This window comes from Tamandua tetradactyla, chromosome 16 (assembly GCF_023851605.1).
Source record: "Tamandua tetradactyla isolate mTamTet1 chromosome 16, mTamTet1.pri, whole genome shotgun sequence".
Lineage (NCBI taxonomy): Eukaryota > Metazoa > Chordata > Mammalia > Pilosa > Myrmecophagidae > Tamandua > Tamandua tetradactyla.
In genome coordinates, this window is record NC_135342.1 from 4,590,367 (window position 1) to 4,610,479 (window position 20,113).

The 20,113-nt window shown below is 59.8% G+C and overlaps 1 protein-coding gene and 1 long non-coding RNA gene across 5 annotated transcripts; one reads left to right on the plus strand and one right to left on the minus strand.

The window, feature by feature from the left end:
* Positions 1-1,822: 1,822 nt before the first annotated feature.
* On the minus strand, positions 1,823-12,457 carry EPS8L1 (EPS8 signaling adaptor L1). Of its 2 annotated transcripts, none has more exons than XM_077130768.1 (20): positions 12,371-12,457; positions 11,653-11,707; positions 10,517-10,557; positions 9,592-9,650; positions 8,909-9,070; positions 8,484-8,633; positions 8,093-8,175; positions 7,460-7,712; positions 7,034-7,160; positions 6,752-6,840; positions 6,558-6,632; positions 6,306-6,454; positions 5,565-5,706; positions 5,418-5,446; positions 3,514-3,646; positions 3,296-3,427; positions 3,028-3,121; positions 2,707-2,881; positions 2,316-2,448; positions 1,823-2,230 (listed from the first exon to the last, which is right to left on the minus strand). In XM_077130768.1, exons 2-20 carry the CDS (start codon positions 11,667-11,669, stop codon positions 2,144-2,146), a joined length of 2,130 nt encoding a protein of 709 aa, XP_076986883.1. In that variant the 5' UTR covers positions 11,670-11,707; positions 12,371-12,457; the 3' UTR covers positions 1,823-2,143. The 2 variants fall into 2 exon arrangements, with proteins under 2 accessions (XP_076986883.1, XP_076986884.1); XM_077130769.1 differs by having other exon boundaries at positions 10,517-10,552; positions 12,371-12,438.
* Positions 12,458-12,799: 342 nt separating this feature from the next.
* On the plus strand, positions 12,800-17,005 carry LOC143660126 (uncharacterized). 3 transcript variants are annotated; one of them, XR_013163858.1, is made up of 4 exons: positions 12,800-13,010; positions 13,657-13,741; positions 13,840-14,397; positions 16,559-17,005. It is a non-coding gene; the product is annotated as an uncharacterized LOC143660126 (long non-coding RNA). The 3 variants fall into 3 exon arrangements; XR_013163859.1 differs by lacking the exon at positions 16,559-17,005 and having other exon boundaries at positions 13,840-13,938; positions 14,282-14,692; XR_013163857.1 differs by lacking the exon at positions 16,559-17,005 and having other exon boundaries at positions 13,840-14,692.
* Positions 17,006-20,113: the final 3,108 nt, after the last annotated feature.

Genomic DNA, 20,113 nt, shown 5'->3' on the forward strand with positions numbered 1-20,113 from the left:
TCAGAGAAACTGGGAAGGTGCACCTGTGAGGAGCGTAGGTGCGTGGCACCTTACCCTGCTTGCCAGGTTCTGTCCTTCCTGCTGGCAAGATAGGCAAAACATCTGCTGTGTTTTAAGAAGGTAGGTAGTGGTAAATGTACTTCAGGAGGCTGGGGGGGGCGCGGTGTGGGGAAGAGGTGTTTGTGTGTGTGTGTCCGGCAGGGGCTCAGCATAGGTCTCACTGAAAAGCTGGCACGTGGACACTTGAAAGCAGCAGAAAGTGAACATGTTGGTATTGGGGAGAGTCTTCAGGATGACAAGAACTGTATGCAAAGGCCCTGGGGTGGAAGCATGCTTGGCCTGAAGAGGCACCTGGAGAAGCCAGTGTAGCTGGAAGGAGTCAGTAGGGGTGAGGCTAAAGGTGATGACCAGTTTTGCAGGGACTTGGCCCAGTGAGGGCATGGGCTGAGGCTGGACAGTAAGGCTCTGAGCAGTGATGGGGGCCCCAGTGGGACATGAGCTGAGAGGGATGAGCCCAGGGAGTGATGGAGTAGCTTTCTGAGTTAGGTGTTAGTAGGTATGGCTGCTGCATTGAGAATAGGGGCAGGGGCAAGGCAAAGGTGGGTGAGGGATGGGGAGCAGCTCAGGGGCCACTGCCATAAGCCCGCCAGGAGAGACCGGTGGTTTGGACCAGCCAGTGGTAGTAGGGATGAGAGACAGCCTGAGTCTGGGGGTCCTGTCAGGATATTCTGATTGGATTGTGGTAAAACTGGGCTCAGGCCTGGCTGGCCCAGTTGTGCCCCTTGTCTGCTTCTTGTAGGCATTTCGGTTTGCAGCCTGGATGATGGAGGCCACAGGCTTACTAAGGAGGGGAAACTGCGTGGAAACCAGAGGTGGGATGGTAAAGGGTGAGTCAGCAGTGCTTAGGGAACTCATGATCTGAGGCCCTGCCTGCTGCCCAAGGCTGTCTCTGATCCTGTCTGGTTTTAGAGGGTGTCAGTGGATGGTTGAGGTAGAGCCTGAACTCCAGGGGACAGGCTGGAGATTTCAAGGCCAGCAGGAATTGTGCTGGGGGAGTCTGAAAGTGCTTCTTGGGATGCAAGAGCCACAGGAAGAAATGAAAAGGGTATTCTCCCTAAAGCCAGACAAATATCCAGTCTAAACAGAAAATTAGCCCTGACTTGGCCCTTATCACCCACACCATAGGAGAGAAAAACTGCGGGGCTTGTGAGAAGAGGTGAAAAGACCCGATTGATTTTGAGGAGGTGAGAGGCTCGGTTAGGCAGGAGAGTGGTCAGGAAGCCTGTGGTGTATTTAAGCTGGACCCCTGGCAGGAGGCAGGGGACAAGGTGAAGTGGAGGCTGGTGGGCCAGCCTGGGACATGAGGGCAGGCTTCCCAAAGGTAGGTATTTCAGCTGGACCAGAAAGGCTAAATGGGAGTTTGCTAGGCAGAGGAAGCCCGCTCTTGCCAACAGAAACAGCAACTATGAGACCCCAGTGGGCTAGGGATGTTTGGAGGACAGAACAGGAATTCAGTGGGGGGAAAAGTGAAAGATGAGGCTGGAGAGTGGAGAGGCAGGTAGGGAGCCGATCACTCCAGGCCTAAAGGGCTAAGGGCAATGGGGAGCCAGTACAGCGAGGGGCTAGGGAAATGTGTGTCCAGAAGATCCTTCTGGGGGTGAGCTGGCGGACAGACTGAGACTGGGGCCTGAGTTAGGATCTGGGGATGAAGAAAAGGAACCAGGGCCTAGAAAGAGAGATGAGGTTCCTCCCAGATTCCTTCCCTCAGGAGGTAGGGGCCAGGGCAGGGTTCTGGGCGCGGGTGACCGGCTAGAGACAACAGTTGACACCGCCCGCCAAGAGGAGGCTGTTTATAGACTGGGCAGCGCATTACGGTAACCCGGAACCCCGTGGGGGCCGTCTCCTGGGGGCACCCGTAAGCGCTCTCGGCCGTTGTGTCTGTGTCCCGCTTGGGCCGGGCCGCCAGGGCTCAGTTGGACCTCCGGCAGGGCCTGGCCAGCTTGACCGCCATCCCAGAGGGGACCGGGGCGGGCCAAGCCAATCTCGGGGATCTACGTCCACTGGTGGGGGGATTGGGACAGTCCATTGTCTCTCCAGGGCGTGGGAAAATCGCTGCCTCGAAGTTTGCATGGGGTGGGAAGGATCAAATGACCTCCGCCTCCATCTCGCCTTCCACCTTCTTTTTCTGCTTCTCCATCACCGCCTCCAGCTCCGACACCTGCTGCGAGTCCTGAGTGTGTGGAGGGGGGTGGTCAGCCCCGGTGCCCGGGCCTTCTGTCCCGGCCCCTCCAGGCCCCGGAGCGGCCGCCTCTCACCTGCAGCAGCGCGCGCTGCACCGTGACCTGGCTGTACACCCGCACCCCCTCCTCGGGGCTCACAGCCCGGAACTCCTCCTTCTGCAGCGAGAAGAGCTGCGCGCCGGTCAGCACGCCCAGCGCGGCCACCGTGCTGAGGGAGGCGGGGCGGTCAGGCCCGTCGGCCAATCACGTCGCCTTCGCCTGGCCGCTCGTCCAATCAGAGCAGCACTCCCGCGCGGGGCGCCCCTAAGCTGAGCGTGCGCCTGGGGAAGCTCGCCAATCACAGTCTGCCGTTCTGCGTCGCACCACTTTGCCGAGGCCCTGGCTTCGGGCCAATCCCTGCTCCCTGTTCGCGCCACGCTCCGCCCCCACCCACCCTCGGCCAATGGGCCGGCGCCGCCGCACTCACCCCGGGCCGAAGCCCTTGGCCTGCAGCCAGGTGCGCACCTCCCCGGCGTCCGAGCGCGGGCTGAGCGGCGGCTCCGGGGCGCGGGGAGCCGCGGCAGCGCGGCTGGGGCCCGAGCGGCCCTGGGCCAGGCGCGCCTGCAGCTCCTCGTTGAGACTGAGCATCTGGGAGAATTTCTCTGCGGCGGGAAAGCGGGAGGGGGCGGCGTCAGGGCGAGGGCCTCCGGCGCGCGAGGGTCAGGCGGCCCCGCGGTCGAGGGCTCCATCTGCTCCTCCTGGCTCTGCCTCCCTGCCTGGACGGGGAAGACCGCTCCCCGCCACTCACCCTTCTCGCTGGGGTCCAAGTGGTTGAGGCTGTCGCAGCTGTCCCAGTGGGGCCGCGCAGGGGCCGGGGCCGGAGGGGGAGGGGGCGCGCTGGCCTGCGAGGCGGGCCGCGAGAGCACAGCGCTGCATCAGGGAGCTGCCCGGCCCCGGCCCCTCCCCCGAGGGGTCCTCCGGCACCCCTCGGTCCTGTCCCCAAGCCCCTCGCCTCAAGCACCCAGGGTCTGGCGCCCACCCCCTTCCTCAAGACCCAGGAGTAGGCCCTGGCGCACCGAACTGCCGGCAGGACTTTGGCTGCGGCCCCGCCGCGGGCCCGGGTGGGGTGTCAGGATATTAAAGGGCACGTATCCCTCCTGCCCATGCTGGTCCCGAACCTTCCACCACTTGCGCCGGTCATCCAGGACCTGGGTGGGCGCGAAGGAGGACTCAGAGCCCAGGACTGCAGCTAGGGCCGGGCGCACTCCAGTCCCCCAGCCTCCCACCCTCTAACCTCCAACACGTCCTGCTGCTTGACCGACAGCTCGCTGCCGTTCCGGGCCTGGAAGTCATAATTACACAGGACCCACTTCCCCGTCGGCTCGGGCTCGGGCTGGGGCTCAGCTTCCGGCTCTGAGTCTTGGTGACTGAGGAAGAGAGGGTGGGTGATGAGGAGGCAGCCAGCCGGCTGGGCTGTCCTGCTCGGGACCTTGGGGCGCTGGTGTGAGCTGGGGTTAGAGCCAAGCAGGGGTCATGGCAGGGGCCCCGGTTAATACTGTTAATAGACACCTGAAGTTGGAATACCGGTTTGGATTTATTCTGCACTCCCTATGAGCCTGACAGTGTGCTGTCCGCACAGCACCCCCATTTTACAGATGGGAAAACAGAGTGGTAAAATCACTTTCCCCAGACCACAGAGCTAGAAATAGCTGCTGTTTATTGAGCATCCACTGTGTACAAGGCTCATGCATAATGATAAAGATCACACTTAGAACAGTAGCTAACAACAAAAGAAAAAAAACACGAAGAAACAAACACACAATAGCTAGGCCTTATACAGCCCTTACATGTGCCAGACTCACTATTACGTATAGTAGCTGATTTAATCCTAACCTTGTAACTCTGCAAGGAGGGTTCAGTCACTATCTCCACTTTACAGGTGAGGAAACTGAGGCACAGTGCTGAAAGTGGCTTGCCCACAGTCAGAGGGCAAGGAAATTTCCAAAATCATTGCCAGCCTGTGTAACTAGCCAGATTTGAGACTAGACTCTCCCCTACTTGCCTGCTCCCCATCATAGCTCCTCATCCTTCCAGGAAGGAGTTAGTGTTAGTCTCATTTTCCCTGAAGAGCACCTGAGAAGGTGAGGTAAAAGCCGGGAATGTGGAGCACAAGATCAAGAAGCACAGAGGGGGTTCCCGCAAGCCCGGGCAGCTCAGGGGATGGGGCAGGATTTGGCTCTGACCCCAGTAAGAGGGATCTTAGCCCAGATCAGGCCTACCTGTGCAGGGAAGAGGGGGAGTCTTCAGGGCCGCGGCACCCCGTGTGGGGCCGGCAGCTCCCAGCACGCTGTCTCTGCTGAGACCCTCTGCCCAGGCACTCACCCAGACCCTCTTTCTCCTCCAGCCTTCTCATCACACATTGCTTCCCTCCAGGCTGACCCCTACTTGCCTGAGGAAACTAGAGTCCTGGCGCCAACCCCTTCCTCCCCAAGGACCCAGGAGTCTGAGCCCCCACTGCTTGGTAGAAATGCCCATTTGGGTCCCCAATTCCTTCTTCTCTCAGAGACCCTGGAGTCCAGCTCTCAAGGTTTAATTTCCTAACAGTCTGACATACACCAGGGACTTAGAACACTGATTCCAACTTCCCAGCCTTTACCTCTTGGGTCTAGAGATCCTACCACATCCTGACTAGCACCAGTAACCTGCTCCCCAGCGCCTGAACTCCCAAGCTGCTTCTACCTCCGGGGTCCCAAGCACCAGCCTAGCTCTTCTCAAAGCCCAAATGTCCACTTCCCCAGCCTGTTCCCACAGATACCCAGTCAAGAGCTTCCCCGTCCCTGGGAAGCCAAACAGCCTTCCAGTCTTTTGAGGACCCAGAGGTCCCACCTCTTAGACCTCACCCACTCAGGCCCCCCTCCCACCCCCCTCCTCCCCGAGACCCTGGAAACTGGGTCTCCAACTCCCTCTTCCCTTGGCCCTTGGACCCCGAGGTCCGGCCCACCCCCTCCCCCCTGCTCCAACCCCCTCTCCCAGCCCCGGCCCCCCACCTCCTCACCACCTCACCCACCTGCGAAGAGCCAAGAGCCGGGAAGACACAAGGAGAAAGAGACAGAAAAAAGGGGGTGGGGTCAGCGCCGGGAGCCCCCGGGACGCACCCCTCCCGTCAACCACCTGCCCTGGCCTGGGGCAGACACTCACCCATTGACAGCGACCTGGGGGGCGCTTTGCTGGGAGAGGTAAGAGAGCAGAAAGTTATGGGGGGCCGGCCCGCGCCGCCGACCTCCCAGGCCCCGGTCCCACTGTCTCCTGGGGGTGCCTGGTGCTCCCCAAAAGCCTCAGTCTCACCTGCCGGCGCATCCGCTCGTGCTGAAGCTGTTTCTCCACTGGGTCCTCCCAGGCGCGGCCCCGGGGGTCGGTGGCCGGGGGCTCCCAGCCGCTGTAGAACTCGGGGCTGTATGGGGGTCCCTCCTCCGGGGGCAGCTCCAGCCTGCGGCCAGGGGCGGGGCGGAGGGCTCAGGAGTCTGGCCGGGGCCCTACCTCGCTCTGTCATTAGCTACCCTAAGACTCTGCAACCACTCTAACCCCGCCCCTTCTCGCCAACCCCGCCCCTTAAACTCCTCCCACCTCGATTCTGTTTCTAGTACACTGAGTCCACGCGACGCCCTCCCAGCCTCTAAATCTCCCCCAATGCCGACCAGGGTTTCTTGTTACGCAAATCCAGTTCTGCCTCTACCCGCAGGGGTCTCCCAGGCTCCCAGCGCTCAGACACCGCCCCCTCCCCGCACCGTCCCCAGCCCCGCCCTTGCACTGTGCGCCCCGTCTTTGGTTCCGATCCGATAATCCGTTTCGGTCTCGGACGGGCCCTTTGCCCTAACCTCCGGCTTTTCTTCCACTCAGATCCGGACAATTGTCTTAGGTCTCTCCCCAGCCTCGATTTATTTGGCCACACCCCGAATCTAAGCCCCGCCTCTAACCCTCCTCCCAGTCCCACCTTCTTTCCAATCACCACCTCTCCTCCTCCACCACGTCCCGAGCCCGCCCAGCTTCATCCACCACCACGCCCCGCCTCCCAGCCCCGCCCCTCACCCCGGCCGGGTCCACGAGTCTCCCAACGAGGTCCAGAGCGCGTTTTCTCGTGGGGTGACGTGGTCCCGCAGCAGTGCCACGGCCTCCGACGTCAGGTGCGGCCGCCTCACGCCGCTCGCGAACTCGGGGCCGCCGGACGTGTCCACAATCTGCCACGGGAGCAGAAGTGGGCGCGGGATGAGACCCTCTTGAAGCCTCACCCGGGTTCCTCCTGCTGCGAGGTGGGAACTGAGGCCGCCGGGCGGGTCTTACCATTTGTAGAGGTCCGAAGAGGAAGTGCAGCAGCTCTGGGGAGGAGGGGTCGGCGATGTTGCCGCGCAGCCGGGCCTGCGGGGTGGGGCCGTGCGCGGGGGTAAAGGCGTTGGTGCGTGGGGGGTCGGGCTGGCCTTGGGCCCCTTCCTAGACCTCCCCTCGCCCGCAGAGCCCCCGGCTGGACGTGTCCTCACCAGCAGGCTGAAGGCATACTTGATTTTCTGAAGCACGTCGGTGTACTCGGCCTCAGACGGCGGCTTGGCCCGCAGCGTCAGCAGGCCCTCTATGGGTGAGGGCGACGCGGGAGGGAGCAGGCGGAGAGCGCGGGTTAGGCGGAGAGAGGGAGGCAGACACCCAGTGGCCCAGAGCTGGGGAATCAAGCCTGGCGGTGGTGCGAGGGGTGACCCGGGAGAGGGCGGGCATTGCGGGGTGGCTGGGGAGGGGGTGTTGGGGATCCCACTCGCGGCGCCCCTCACCCCCAGCTGCCCGCCGTCGGGTCCTGCGGCCGCGCTCCCGGTGCTCCAGCACGCGGGACGCCTCCGCCGACTTCTGCAGCCGCGAAACGAAGCTCTCCACATCGTCGAACACGTGGTTCAGGATGTCCTGGGGGACAGGGGAGCGGGAAGCGGGCGGCGCCTGAGTCCGGACCCTGCAGAGGTTCGATCCTGCCCCCACAGCCAAGCCAGACCCTGCGGTCGTCCAGCTCCGCCTTCAGACGCCAACCGCTCCTGGACACCCAGCCCGCCGCAGCGCTGCCTCAGAACCGCAGGCTTCTGGGTCCCGCAGCAGGGACCCGTCCCTAGAATCGGGCCCACCCCACCCCACCCCACCATTCGACCCCACCCCCGGCATCCGTCCCCGCCCCCGTCCCCGCCCCCCGAGTGCGGCCCCGCCCCGCTCACCACGTCCCGCTCCGCCTGCACACTGGCCAGGTCAGGCCCCCGGGGGCCCAGGTCCGGGGAGGCCGGGTCCGCGCTGCTCGAGACCCACTCCAGGCCGGGCCCCCGCGCCTCCTCGGGAATGGGTTCCGCGTGGGGTCGTCCGCGGCCCGCTCCCCGCTCCGCGGTGCTGATTACGGCACGCACCGACGGGCGTCGCTGCAGCGGCGGGGTCTGGACGGCGGTGGAGGAGCGCTGCAGCTCTTCTTGCGTGGCCCTGCGAGGGAGCAGGGGAAACTGAGGCTGGACCCTGTGGCCCAAAGGGGTCAAACAAAGGCTCAAAGTGGTAGGGAGGAAATCCGAGATATGGGGGTGGGGGAGGTTGGCGGCACCTCTCTAGAAGGAAACTGAGGCCAGAGGGAGGAGACACCCAGGACCAGAGCAGGGCAAATACAGTCCCGGGAGGGGCTAAACCCGTGGGAGACCCACAGCACGGCTTGACCCGGGTGTGCTGGGCTCCCTTCAAGCGTGCCCTGGGCTCAGCCCACGGCTCGGAGGAGGAGACCGAGGCCCACGGCGGGCGGGCGGCCTCCCGGAGACCCGGGCCCCTCCCCCGGGCCTTCCCCCCTGCCTCGGCCCCCACGGGCAGGCTCTCACCTGAGCGCCGCCGCCCTGCGCTCCCCGCGGCCGGAACGGTGGTTGTGCAGCGCCCCCTGGATGTCCTCACGGATCAGCTCCGCCTGCCAATCACGCGCTCAGTCCCCGCCCACACGCCAGAGCACGCCCCTGGCCGGCTCCTTGGCTCCGCCCCATACAGGTATGTGGGCCCACAGCCCCGCCCAAGGCCCACCCCTCGGGCCCCGCCCACGGAGGCCCCGCCCTGGTGGCTCCTCGTCCCTGGCTCACACTGGCCCCAGATCGCAGGTTTTGTCTCGACCCTACCCCTCCATGCCCTGGCCCCGCCTCCCGCTCCAGGCCCCGCCCACCCCATCCCACTGAGGCCCCGCCCCTCCGCCTCTGGCCGGGTCCCGGAGCCCGGGAAGCTCACCCCTAGGCGCAGGCCCTGGAAGAAGTGCACGTCCGGCTGCGCGCTCTCGGGCTCCTGGCACACGAGCAGCAGCAGCGAGCGGCTCCGGCCCGGCAGCGTCACCGCGTCGCAGCGCACGATGGCGCCCAGGGGGTACGTCTCCAGCTCCTCCTGCGGAGTGCAAAGGCGGGGTAAACCGAGGCTCAAAACCACCAATAACACCCAACGGCCGCAGCAGGGCCCAGGGGTTACAGGCACTACCCGGAGAATACGCGAGGTTAGGGATAATCACCCCCGTTTTATGTGCAGCCTAGTGAGGCTCAGAAAGGGGGTGTCCCTTGCCATAGGTCACAGAGAAAAGACGTGTGAGCACCAAGGTTGCAGCAGATCCGGAAGCCCCTGTCAATCTCGCCCCTTCACGCACGGCCTCCCCCCCAACCCCGCACCTTGGAGTTGGGGTCGAGCAGCGTCACGTGCTCTGGGGACACTCGCAGCAGCATCTCCTGTGTCCAGACGCGGCCCTGATTGTCCATGACGGCCAGCTTCCGGGAGGCATCCTCCACAGTGTGCACGCCGTCCTCCTCCCCCAGGCAGAACGTCACCAGGTGCTGGCACGGGTCGTGGAGAAAATGTGGATGCCCAGGACGTCAGGTGAGCTCAGAATCCCCGGTATCGGCCCTCCAGCCTGGGACTAACCACACCTACTCCAGAGAGCCCTCCGTGATTGCCTTCACAAGTCGGCCCCTCCTCCCATTACCCCCTCTTCTCTTTCATCAGAGTGACTGGCACCTGGGTCTGTTTTCCCACTCAGATTGGAGGCTCCTTGTGGGCAGTGGAAGAGTCTGTTTATATCGAGTCTCTCTAAACACCTCTTGGGGCCTCCACTCTACCCTCTGCTACCTTATTATCCAGGACTGGCCTGGAGGGAAAACTGGCAGATTCGAGTGGAACTGAGTTTCTTGACATTATCAACATTCAAGGCAAGGCAAAGGAAACCCATTTTGTAGATGAGAAAACTGAGTGTTCCATTCCTTCTACTTAGTGGACCAACTGCTTTTAACGCCTCCATCTCCAAGGCCCACCTCTCCCCCAGCAAGACTCCTTGTGGCAGCACAGATGGCAGACTCACGTTAACGGGGTACTGGGATACGTCAGCCATAACCACAGTGGAGTAACGCTTCCTTTGCTCTGCGGGAGGAGAAGGTGGATAGACCTGGGGTCCAGGCTCCCCTCCCTCAGACCCGGGGTCCAGGCCCCCAGCCCCTCCTCCCTCAGACCCGGGGTCCAGGCCCCCAGCCCCTCCTCCCTCAGACCCAGGGGTCCACGCCCCAGCCCCTCCTCCCCCAGCTCCGGGGGTCCAGGCTCCCAGCCCCTCCTCCCTCAGACCCGGGGTCCAGGCCTCCAGCCCCTCCTCCCTCGGACCCGGGGTCCAGGCTCCCAGCCCCTCCTCCCTCGGACCCGGGGTCCAGGCTCCCAGCCCCTCCTCCCTCGGACCCGGGGTCCAGGCTCCCAGCCCCTCCTCCCTCGGACCCGGGGTCCAGGCCTCCAGCCCCTCCTCCCTCAGACCCGGGGTCCAGGCCTCCAGCCCCTCCTCCCTCGGACCCGGGGTCCAGGCTCCCAGCCCCTCCTCCCTCAGACCCGGGGTCCAGGCCTCCAGCCCCTCCTCCCTCGGACCCGGGGTCCAGGCTCCCAGCCCCTCCTCCCTCGGACCCGGGGTCCAGGCCTCCAGCCCCTCCTCCCTCGGACCCGGGGTCCAGGCCTCCAGCCCCTCCTCCCTCGGACCCGGGGTCCAGGCTCCCAGCCCCTCCTCCCTCGGACCCGGGGTCCAGGCTCCCAGCCCCTCCTCCCTCGGACCCGGGGTCCAGGCCTCCAGCCCCTCCTCCCTCAGACCCGGGGTCCAGGCTCCCAGCCCCTCCTCCCTCAGACCCGGGGTCCAGGCCCCCAGCCCCTCCTCCCTCGGACCCGGGGTCCAGGCTCCCAGCCCCTCCTCCCTCGGACCCGGGGGTGCAGGGCTTCAGCAACCCCAGCCTAAGGTTTCTTGGGCCCACACTCACCATAGATAGACTTGGCACTTGGTTTGGGGGCAGCTTCTGGACTGGGAAGGAAAAGAGGGCTGAGAGTGAGTGTGAGAATTAGGGGCAGGTGATGTGAGGTGTCGAATGCTAAGCAGGGACTTTATCATGAGGCAATGGGGAGCCATAGAAGGATTGAACTGGAGAGGGCCAAGAAAACAGATGAGTCAGTGGTAGTGTGTGGTGGGGAGCAGGATGGTCTCTACTCTCCAGCAGACCAGAGTTCGAATCTCCCGTCTGCTGCTCCCTTGCCATGAGAATGTCTCGTGCCTCAGTTTCCCTCTCTGGAAAATGGGGTTACGCATAGCATCCACCTGGTGGGGCTGTTGGGAAAATTCACTGAGACGATGCGGGTGAGAGCTCTGCAGCCCAGTAACTGTCACTGTCATCACGAAGACGGTTGGACGGGTCTAAGTACACACAAGTCGCTCAACACGCGGCAGGTGTTTCGGTAGAGTTAACATTTGAGCAGGAGAGTCACCGCTTCCCCTCCTCCCGCATGGACCAGGTCCTCCCCAGTCAAACCCTTCTGTCTCCTCCCCTCAGCCTTCCCTTTAAGGTCACTTTCTCCTGGAAGAATTCCCAGATCCCTGTTTCCAAAGGAAATAGCAGAAGCCCAGAGCACAGGTGGGGTTGGGGCTGAGGGGGGCCAGAAGCCCTGGTAACTGCCCCTCATTGTGCAGGGCTGGTCTCCCTGGGCTGGTGAACTCCCACCCCACCCCCACCATGCAGCTATCCCTGCGGCTCTCGTTGCCTTCTCCCTGCTCCCTCTGGGAGGCTTGTAGCTTAGGACACACAGCCCAGATGTCCTAGCACAGGGCCATCGCTGTCCATAATAAAATAACCTCCACAGCAGGGACGGCGGCTTGTGTCGTGGTGCACATTGTCCCGTCAGCTTCTCACGACAGCCAGGCTGAGCGTGCGAGCTCAGCTGATTCCTGGGCTGCGTCCTCCGGAGCCGGAGCTGCCAACCCCAGGCCGGGGCAGGGGGAAGGCCACTCGGCTTCCTCCTCAGTGTGTGGAGCTGGGCTGGGCCTGACCCTGGGCTCCTGCAAACACTGCAAACACCGTGGGCAGGTGCAGGGGCTGCTGGGGGACGCAGGAGGGGGGACACTTACCGGGCGGTGGTGCTCATGGTGCCGAGAAGGTGGCTCCTGCCCACCTGGAGATGCCCTGGGGGCCAGTGGGGGTGTGAGGGCCTGGCCTACAGGCCCCCGTGACCCCAAACCCCAGCCCTCCTAAACTCAGGGTTCCAGGCCCCCAGCCCCTCCTCCCTTACACCCAGTGCCAGGGCCCCCAGGTCTTCCGGGACCCCCACATTCCATTCCCTAACCTCTGTGTATCCCACTTTCCCTCCTCTATGCAGGGATCTCGTCTTCCGACTCTAGCTGCTTGAGAGCCTGGGAGTCGGGCCAGAGCTCACCCTCCCTGAGAACCAAGGGTGTTGGACCCCAAGTCTCCTCGAAGAACCATTCATCCAATTTCTCAGCCCCTCAGGACCCTATCTGTATTCTTCCCTCAGCTAGTGGGAGCTCCCGTTCCAGCCCTTACCTCCACCGGACTCAGGAGCCTGGGCTCCCCCGGACCCTGCTGTCTTAGTTCCCAGGAGCCCAGATGCTGGAATATCACCCCCCCAAGACCTGGGGGTCCAGGCCTCCAGCCCCTTCTCCTTCAGACCCAGGGGTCCCCCAACCCTTCCTCCCTCAGATCTGGGGGTCCAGGCACCCAGCCCCTCCTCTCTCAGACCCAGGGGTCCCCCAGCCCCTCCTTCCTCCGATCCTGGGGTCCCCCAGCCCCTCCTCCCTCAGACCCAGGCTCGGGGTACCCCTTTCTCACCTGCCAGCCAGCTCTGTCAGAGGAAAGGTCCTGCTCTCCTCTCCCTTCCAGCCGTGGCCCCTCCTTCCGGTTCCCTCCCAGGCTGTCCCGCCCCCCGCATACCTGAGCGCTCACCTGGCACAGCCCGGGAGGGGTTGCCTCCGGGTGGGGCTGGCAGAGAGGCCAGGAGGGGGCTGGGCTGCCTCGGGGGAGCCGGAGACTTAATTGTCTCATTGTGGCAGTAACACAGTAATAACAACAGCAGTCACTTGCTGCCGTTCTTGTTCACCTGTGGGAGTGGGAAACTGCCTCAACCTCCCCTCAGATCCTCTTCGCCTTTTGCAGGGCTGGCGGGGGTGGGTGGGGGGGAAGGTTTGCGCAGGGTTGATTTGCCAATGAGGAAGCCGAAACCCAGGGAGCATAAGCCGTGTGCTCATGGTCACAGAGAAGGTGGGCTGTGAAACGGGCCTGGGTGTCCGTCCCTGCTCTGCCTCTGGGGACACCTCCTGTCCTTGGGCACTCCGGGGTCCTGATGTCCTCTTCCCCTCCCTTCCTCCAGGAAGGTCCCGCCGCGATCCCCTGTTGTGGTTGCAGCTGAGACTCAGCTTGGAAAGTGCCCTGGCGCAGTTCCAAGTGTCACAGAAATGAACAGACTTCTTGGGTATCAACACCTTTATAAAATCTCTCACCAAGGACATCTTCTGTGCCGCAGTACCCCGGGCACAAGGACGAGAGTGCCCGACTCCAAGTCTCAGACCTTAGATCCACGGCAGGGGACGCGGGTCGCACCACCATTACCGCTCCTGGGGCCCTCGCAGGAGCCCCCTAACTGGTCTCCCCACTTCTGTCCTTCCCCCCTTCGGCCTAGTCTCAGCCCAGGGGCTCTGTAGAAACCGAAGTTGGCTCTGCTCATGACCTTCCAGTGGGCTCCCCATTTCTCTTTGGAGTCTTACAAGGCCTTAATAAGGACGTGGCCTCCTCTAACCTCACTCCCTCTGCTCCAGCAAAGGGGCCCCACTGTTCCTTGAGCACCCAGCCCCCCCCACCTCAGGGCCTTTGCACGTGCTGTGCCCCTGCTGGAATGCCCTTCCGGCAGAAGGCTTCATACCCTCAGGGCTTCGCTTGAATGGCACCTTCTCAGCGGGCCCAGTTGACCACCCTCATTTAAATGGCAGCACCTCTTATCCCCCCTATTCTGACACACCTTGTGGTCCCTTCCTGGCTCCCCTACTTTATTTTTCTCCAGGGAACTCATGACCTTCTAACACCTGTTTATTTTGTTCATTTTATGTCTTCCCCTCCTGCAGGTGAGCTTCACGAGAGCAGAGACTTTTGTATGTTTGGTCCCCCACAGTGTCCGCAGCATATAGAACCACCTACGGCACACAGCAGGTGCGGAAATCTTTGTTGAATGAATGACTGCTTCGCATGGGGTGTGTTCTTGTGCATTCTTGCCTCACTACTTCCTTCAACTCGGATTGATTCCACAGCTATGCAGAATGAGGCTGGACCGGAGAAGGCTCGTCCTTGCCCTGGACTTGCCGGGATTAAAGAAAGAGAGAGAGACACAGGATATTGCGATGGCAGAGGTGGTCCAGAAGAGGCTGCTGGGAGGGTCGGGCAGGCTTTCTGGAGGTGTGGGTTCATTCCCGGCTTGACCAGTTACTGATGCAATTCTCAGGGTGTGCTCAGATCCTCTTCTGAGCAGGTTACGTGGGGTGTCCTCACAACATCCTGCGATGCGTGGGTTACCCGGTTTCACAGATGAGGAAACAGAGGCACATGCTAAGCGGCCCTGATGGCTGAACCTAGGCGTTCCAATGCACAGCCTGGATCCCCTCTGTTCTTTTTTCATGTTCCTGCCCCTTTATGGCTGTGTGACATTGGACAAATTACTCAGGCTCTCTGTGCTGCAATTATCTAACTCTGCAGTGGGGGTGACCATACTGAGCAGTTTAAATGGAGTCACGGAGGGCTCAGTGCAGAGTGACAGCAGGACAGCCAGCCACCACGATGACAGGGGCCGTCTTTCCACATGTGCCGCATGAGTAAGTCCGGGCAGGCTCCCTGGAGGAGGTGGGGGCGGAGCTAAGACCTGAAGGACGAGTTTGGCAGCCCAAGTTGGCCAAGTCCAGTGGGGAGGGGAGAGCAGCGGCCAGAGCACAGGTGGCCCCTGCGCCGGGGGAGGGGAGGGGGGTGTTGGGCTTTTTGGTTTTGACTTCCGCTTGCTCCTGTCCCTCTGTGCCCTTGTTCCATTCGTGCCGCGAATATTTTCTGAGCCCAACCCAGCGTGGGTTGGGATCTGAGGGAAAAGGCCACATGTGCTAGTTAACCTGTGTGAGGTGGGTGGGTCTGGAGGAGGGGGCGCTGGGGGCTTGGCCCCCCGGGTCTGGGGGAAGAGGGGCAGGACCCAGCTCTAGCACAGGGGGCCGTGCAGGCCGCCCACCCCACCCTCCCGCACCGGCTCGGAGTCCCAAGCTGCTGCCCAGACCGAAACCTGGGCCTCCGCCCTGGTTCCCGGGCCCTGGCCTCCTGCCTCCTTCCTTCTCTGGCTGCAGAGGAGGCCCCGCCCTCACTGCAGATCCGAGCCAGTGCTCCCCAGACACCAGGGGAGGAGGCACCACCCCTGCAAGCTGACGCAGCAAGTCCTGGGCGGAGGAGAGGTACCGGGAAGAGCCTCCTAGGAGCCCTTTTTGACCGCAGCCTGCCCTGTGGGTTTGGAGAGCCTTCTGCTCGGCGCCTGCCTCCGTGCCCAAGCTCCATGCCCAAAATGCGGTATATGTGTTGTCCTGGATCTGGGCAATTTTTCCTCTGGGCTGAGAGGTCTTAGGAACCAAGTAGAACTTTTCTCTGGGACCTGAGCAGCTCAGACTTCTGTCTGTGTCATATCTGAAGCATCCCCGTGTCTTGCATCCATACACCCCCTCCCCTCCCACCCCCAGCCCAAACTCTCCTAGATTGTAGGATTTGCTGATGGACTCCTGGAGATCAAATTCACTGGCAAGAGAGCAAGCTATGGCAGGTTGTGTGTGTGTTCAGGGGTGGGGTGGGGAAGGGGTGGTTATAAGATGGGGGCTGAGCCTCAGAGAGATACATTTCCTTACAGCTAATTAACTACTAATTTATACATTCAGTAAATAGTTGTGGAGACCTAATTTGTGTCACACCCTCTGTGCCGGAATGCACAGTCGCAATTCACTGTGATATGTCCATGAATAGGGGTGGCCCAGGAGCTTTGTGTGTGCCCAGGGAAGGCTCTTAATCCAGTTTCGCGAGTGTGTGTGAGTCAAAGAAGCCTTCCTCGGTTCAGCGTTAACTGGTGGGGTTTTGAAGGATGAACAGGAGTTTGCCAAGGACAAAGAGGCAAGACATTGCACTCTAAGCTTGGTAGTGGCTTCTACAGTGGCAAATCCTTATTAAGCTCCTACTGTATGCCAAGCATGTGCTGGCGGAGGAGATGGACAAAGCCCCTGACCTTGGAATGCCTTCCACTGAGGGGGTAGCAGAAGACAAGTACATGAAGTATCATGTACTTTTCAGATCAAGGAGAGAAATGCAGCAGAGGTGAAGAGCTGGAGTGACTGAGGGCAGGCAGGGGTGGCTGCTCCAGGTGGGGTTGTCAGGAAAGGCCTCTCTGAGCCTTGACCTGAATTTCGAGAATGAGCTGGCAGAGCAGCAAGGGTTTCAGGCTGATGGGATACCTCCTGGAGGCTGGTGGGTGGCATCTGCGGGGGGTGTGGCTGGAGGCTTAACTGCAACCATGACAAAGACAAAACTCCAGCTCAGATGGGTTTGCCCCCCGCCTGCCTGTCTGGCTGGGGGCACAGATGGCCCTAAATGTAGTATTTTTCTTTGGGAGTTCCTGCGGGACTGGACACCCCTAGAGACGGGGCGGGGAGAGGCATGTGGGACTCCTGGGAGGCCGAGTCTAAAACCGGCTTGGCCAGGGTAGGAGGGTGGCGGGTGGCCGGAGCTGTTTGTCCTTAGGGCGGGAACAAGGGCAGGGCAGGCTGGCAGCCCCTTCCTGAAACTGGAGGCGCCTGACTCCGAGGCCGGGGGGCTGGGCCAAGGCGGCGGTGAAGGGGACAGGGCTCCGGGCACGCTCGAGTTTGGATCCTGGGTAGTAGACATAGATCCTTCGTGGTCCTAGCAGGAGACTTTACTCCCTGAGCCCTCTGGATCTCTTCTCTAAAATGGGCATTTTCCCAGAGGCTGCCTGAAGCGCGGGAGGGAGGATTTGGCGTGAGAAAACACGAGAAGTGCTCAGAAGAGGGCCTGGCATAGTGACGAGGAATTACTAGACAAAGGAATGAACACGTAGCTACATAGCCGAGGCGGCGTGAGAAGAGATGGCTCTGAGGACGGACAGCTGTGGGCTCCAGCGCAGCTGAAAGCCCGTCTCTGAGCCTCGGTTTCCCCAGCCCTGAAATTCAGATGACCATTCATTCAAGACATCTATTCATTCAGTCAGTAAATATTTATTCAGTGTCTGTTCTGTGCCAGGAACTGTTCTAGGTACCAGCAGCCAGAAGTGAACAAAGTAGCCCAGAATCTGCCCTCTGGGAGTTTGCATTCTGGCAGAGGACACAGAGGATACTACAAATAAAATAAAAATTAAACCATTGGCTATGTAAAATGTCGGATGGATAAAAATAAAGAGGGTCAAGACAGTTCTTTTGGGTTTTGTTTAAAGTTTAGATATCACCTAGAAGGTGATTTTTGGTTGAAGAGCTGAAGGAGGCGAGGAAGGAAATGATGGGGTTATCTGGGGAAGGATTTGCAGAGTTTATGTGGGGGGATGGCCAGTGCAGATGTCCTGGGGGTGAGAGCACGCCCGGTGTGTGCACCTGCCGGGTCAGAGCGGCTGGAGCCGAATGGGCAGGGGTAGGTGAGGTCCCAGAGGTAACGGGAAGATCTGAGGGCCAACCCAAGAACTGGAGAGATTTGGGGAGCTAATGAGTGTTTTGCTCAACGTCTGAGAAATTTCAGACTCACAGAAAAGTTGCAGGAAGAATAGAAGAAATTCCCATATACTCTGATTCCCCAAAGATTAACATGAACACTTTTGCCTCCTCTCTCTCTCTCTCCCCACATGTGCGTGCACGCACACACACACACACACACACACACACACACACACACACACACACACACACACACACACACAGTTACAGAGGCCCAGCCACTGTCAGCAGGGAGGGAGGCAGACCCAACCGCTCCGTGGACGTGTCTCCGTGTCACATTGTGTGGAGAGCATGAGGGATGAAACATATCCCGGGTTACCATCTTTGGGAAGTACATTCTGCCACAAAAGCTGGCATTTATCAGGCAGTTACAATGTTTCAAGCAGTGTTCTATGTGCTTTCCCCCATCTCATCAATTTTCTTCTCACAACAAGCCTTTGCAGTGGGAGGGGATACCACTCATTTCCCCATTTTGTGGATGAGGAAACTGAGGCACAGAAATGTGAGGAGGTGGCCCAAACATAGCCGGTAGGTGACAAAGTCTCCTTAGCACCAAGGTTTCTGGAGACCAGCCCCTCCTGCCTCCCGTTTTAGGAAGTGGCATCATTTGTTTAGCGACAGGCAGCGGACCTGGGTTCAAATTCCAGTCCATCCATTCTTTCGTTTACATCGTAGGGTAAATAAGACGAAGCATGGGTTGCCGAGGCGACTTACTTCCTGTCCCTGGATCCTGGAACCGCCTCTCACCAGCTGTGTGACCTCAGACAAGTTCCTTGAACTCTTTGTGTCTTGGTTGCCTTACCTGTAAAATGGGGAGTGGGAGATGCTAGCAGGACCTGCCTCAACAGGGCTCCCTGAGGATGGCATCCAGGGTGTGAAGTGCCAGGAAAGTGGCCGACACGTGTGAGTGGTCACTCGGTCTGTTATGGCTCGTGCAAAATGTTTGCTGAGTTTCTGCTGTTATTCCAGAATGCATGCTGCGGGGGTGGGGTGGGGGGAGCCGGGGGAGCGCGAGGAGGACGCGGGCCGCAGTCCGTGCTCTCGCGGTGGAGAAAGTGAAGCAGGAGAGGGCAGAGGAGGGGGAGAGCGGAGGCGGGAGAAGAAAGGAGGGCTGCAGGTTGGGTGCGGCGCTCTCCGACCCGGGAGGCCCAGGGCACTGTGGGAGAATCTCTCAGCACCTGGGACAGCGCCCGGCACAGCGCGCCCCTGGCAGAATTGCCGACGACGCCCAGCACAATGACGGTGTAATCAGCCTACCCGGGCCAAGAGAGTCTCTTCGCCTCGGTTGTGACTGAGAAACAGCCAGGAGGCCTCCAGAGGAGGAGATCTGCGTGCACTGCTTCCTTGAAAACAGCATGGACAGCCAGCACTGTTCAGGCACCTGCCCTGTGCCTGGTCCTTGTCGTGAATTACTTCGTGCCATCCTCCCAAACTGCATGAAAGGAATGGGTCAAGCATTTTGTCAAGTAACTTTTGTTGGAACCCAGCCGTGCTCATTTGTTGTCATGTTCTCTGGGCCGGCTTTGGCGCTACCTGCAGAAGTGAGTAGCTGCGGGAACAACCATCTGAGCTGCAGAGCTGAAAATATTTACTCTTCGGCCCTTTAAGGAAAAGTTTGCTGACCCCTGCTCTAGAGGTGGATGGTATCAGGGACACCGGAGACCGAGGTGCAGACAGGGGGAAAATGGTTTATTCAAAATCACAAGAACCCAGGCCCCTCGTTCTTGGCACTGCCCTCCAATTCCTTTCAGGCACGGCTTAACCTGCAAAAGGAGTAAGCCTGACGGTCAATGGGGAAATATAGACGAGCAAAAAGTGAGAAATGTAAAACCACGCATCACCCTGCCTGGCCCAGACCTCTCCTGGAGTAGTTCGTGTTTTTTCTTTTTGCCCTATAGATACATAAACGTAAAAAGAGTCCCCCCTCCCTCTCCCGCCGCATTAGAAAATCAAGATAATTAATGGGAAGTCCTTAAACTTTTGCACCTGATGGAGATGCAGACCTCTGACTGTTAATGTAGGGGCCTGTGAGAGCCGGCGCCCTGTCTCTCTGGGTCGTGCCGTCCGGCTCCCTGGCTGGGATGCCGTAGGGGCTCATTAAGTAAGTGTCGGAAGAAGGAATGAGTGGCCACATCCCTACTGTTGGAAACTGGGGTTGGTTCTGTCCGCTTCCAGTGTCCTGCTATTATAGATGCATCTGTGAGGAACGTTTTCACATAACTGTTTCTTTCCATATGTCCAATTTTTCTCTTAGCATAAGTTCCCACACGTGGAATGGCTGGGTTAAAGATGTGCACAGATGTTTTTTTAAAATTTATTTATTAATTTAAAAAATTAAGAACAAACAAAAACATTAACATATAATTCCGTTCTACATATATATTCAGTAATTCTCAATATCATCACATAGTTGCATATTCATCATTTCTTTTTTTTTTTTAACATGGGCAGGCACCGGAAATAGAACCCGGGTCCTCTGGCATGGCAGACAAGCGTCCTTGCCTGCTGAGCCAACGTGGCCCGCCCTCATCATTTCTTAGAACACTTGCACCAATTCAGAAAAAGAAATAAAAAGACAACAGAAAAAGAAATAAAACAATAACAGAAAAAAAAGATTATACATACCATACCCCTTACCGCTCACTTTCATTTATCACTAGCATTTCAAACTAAATTTATTTTAACATTTGTTCCCCTATTCCTTATTTTTTGTTTTTTGTTTTTGTTTTTTAATTTATTTATTAGTTGAAAAAATGAACAAACCAAATAAAACATCAACACATATATAATCAGTAATTCA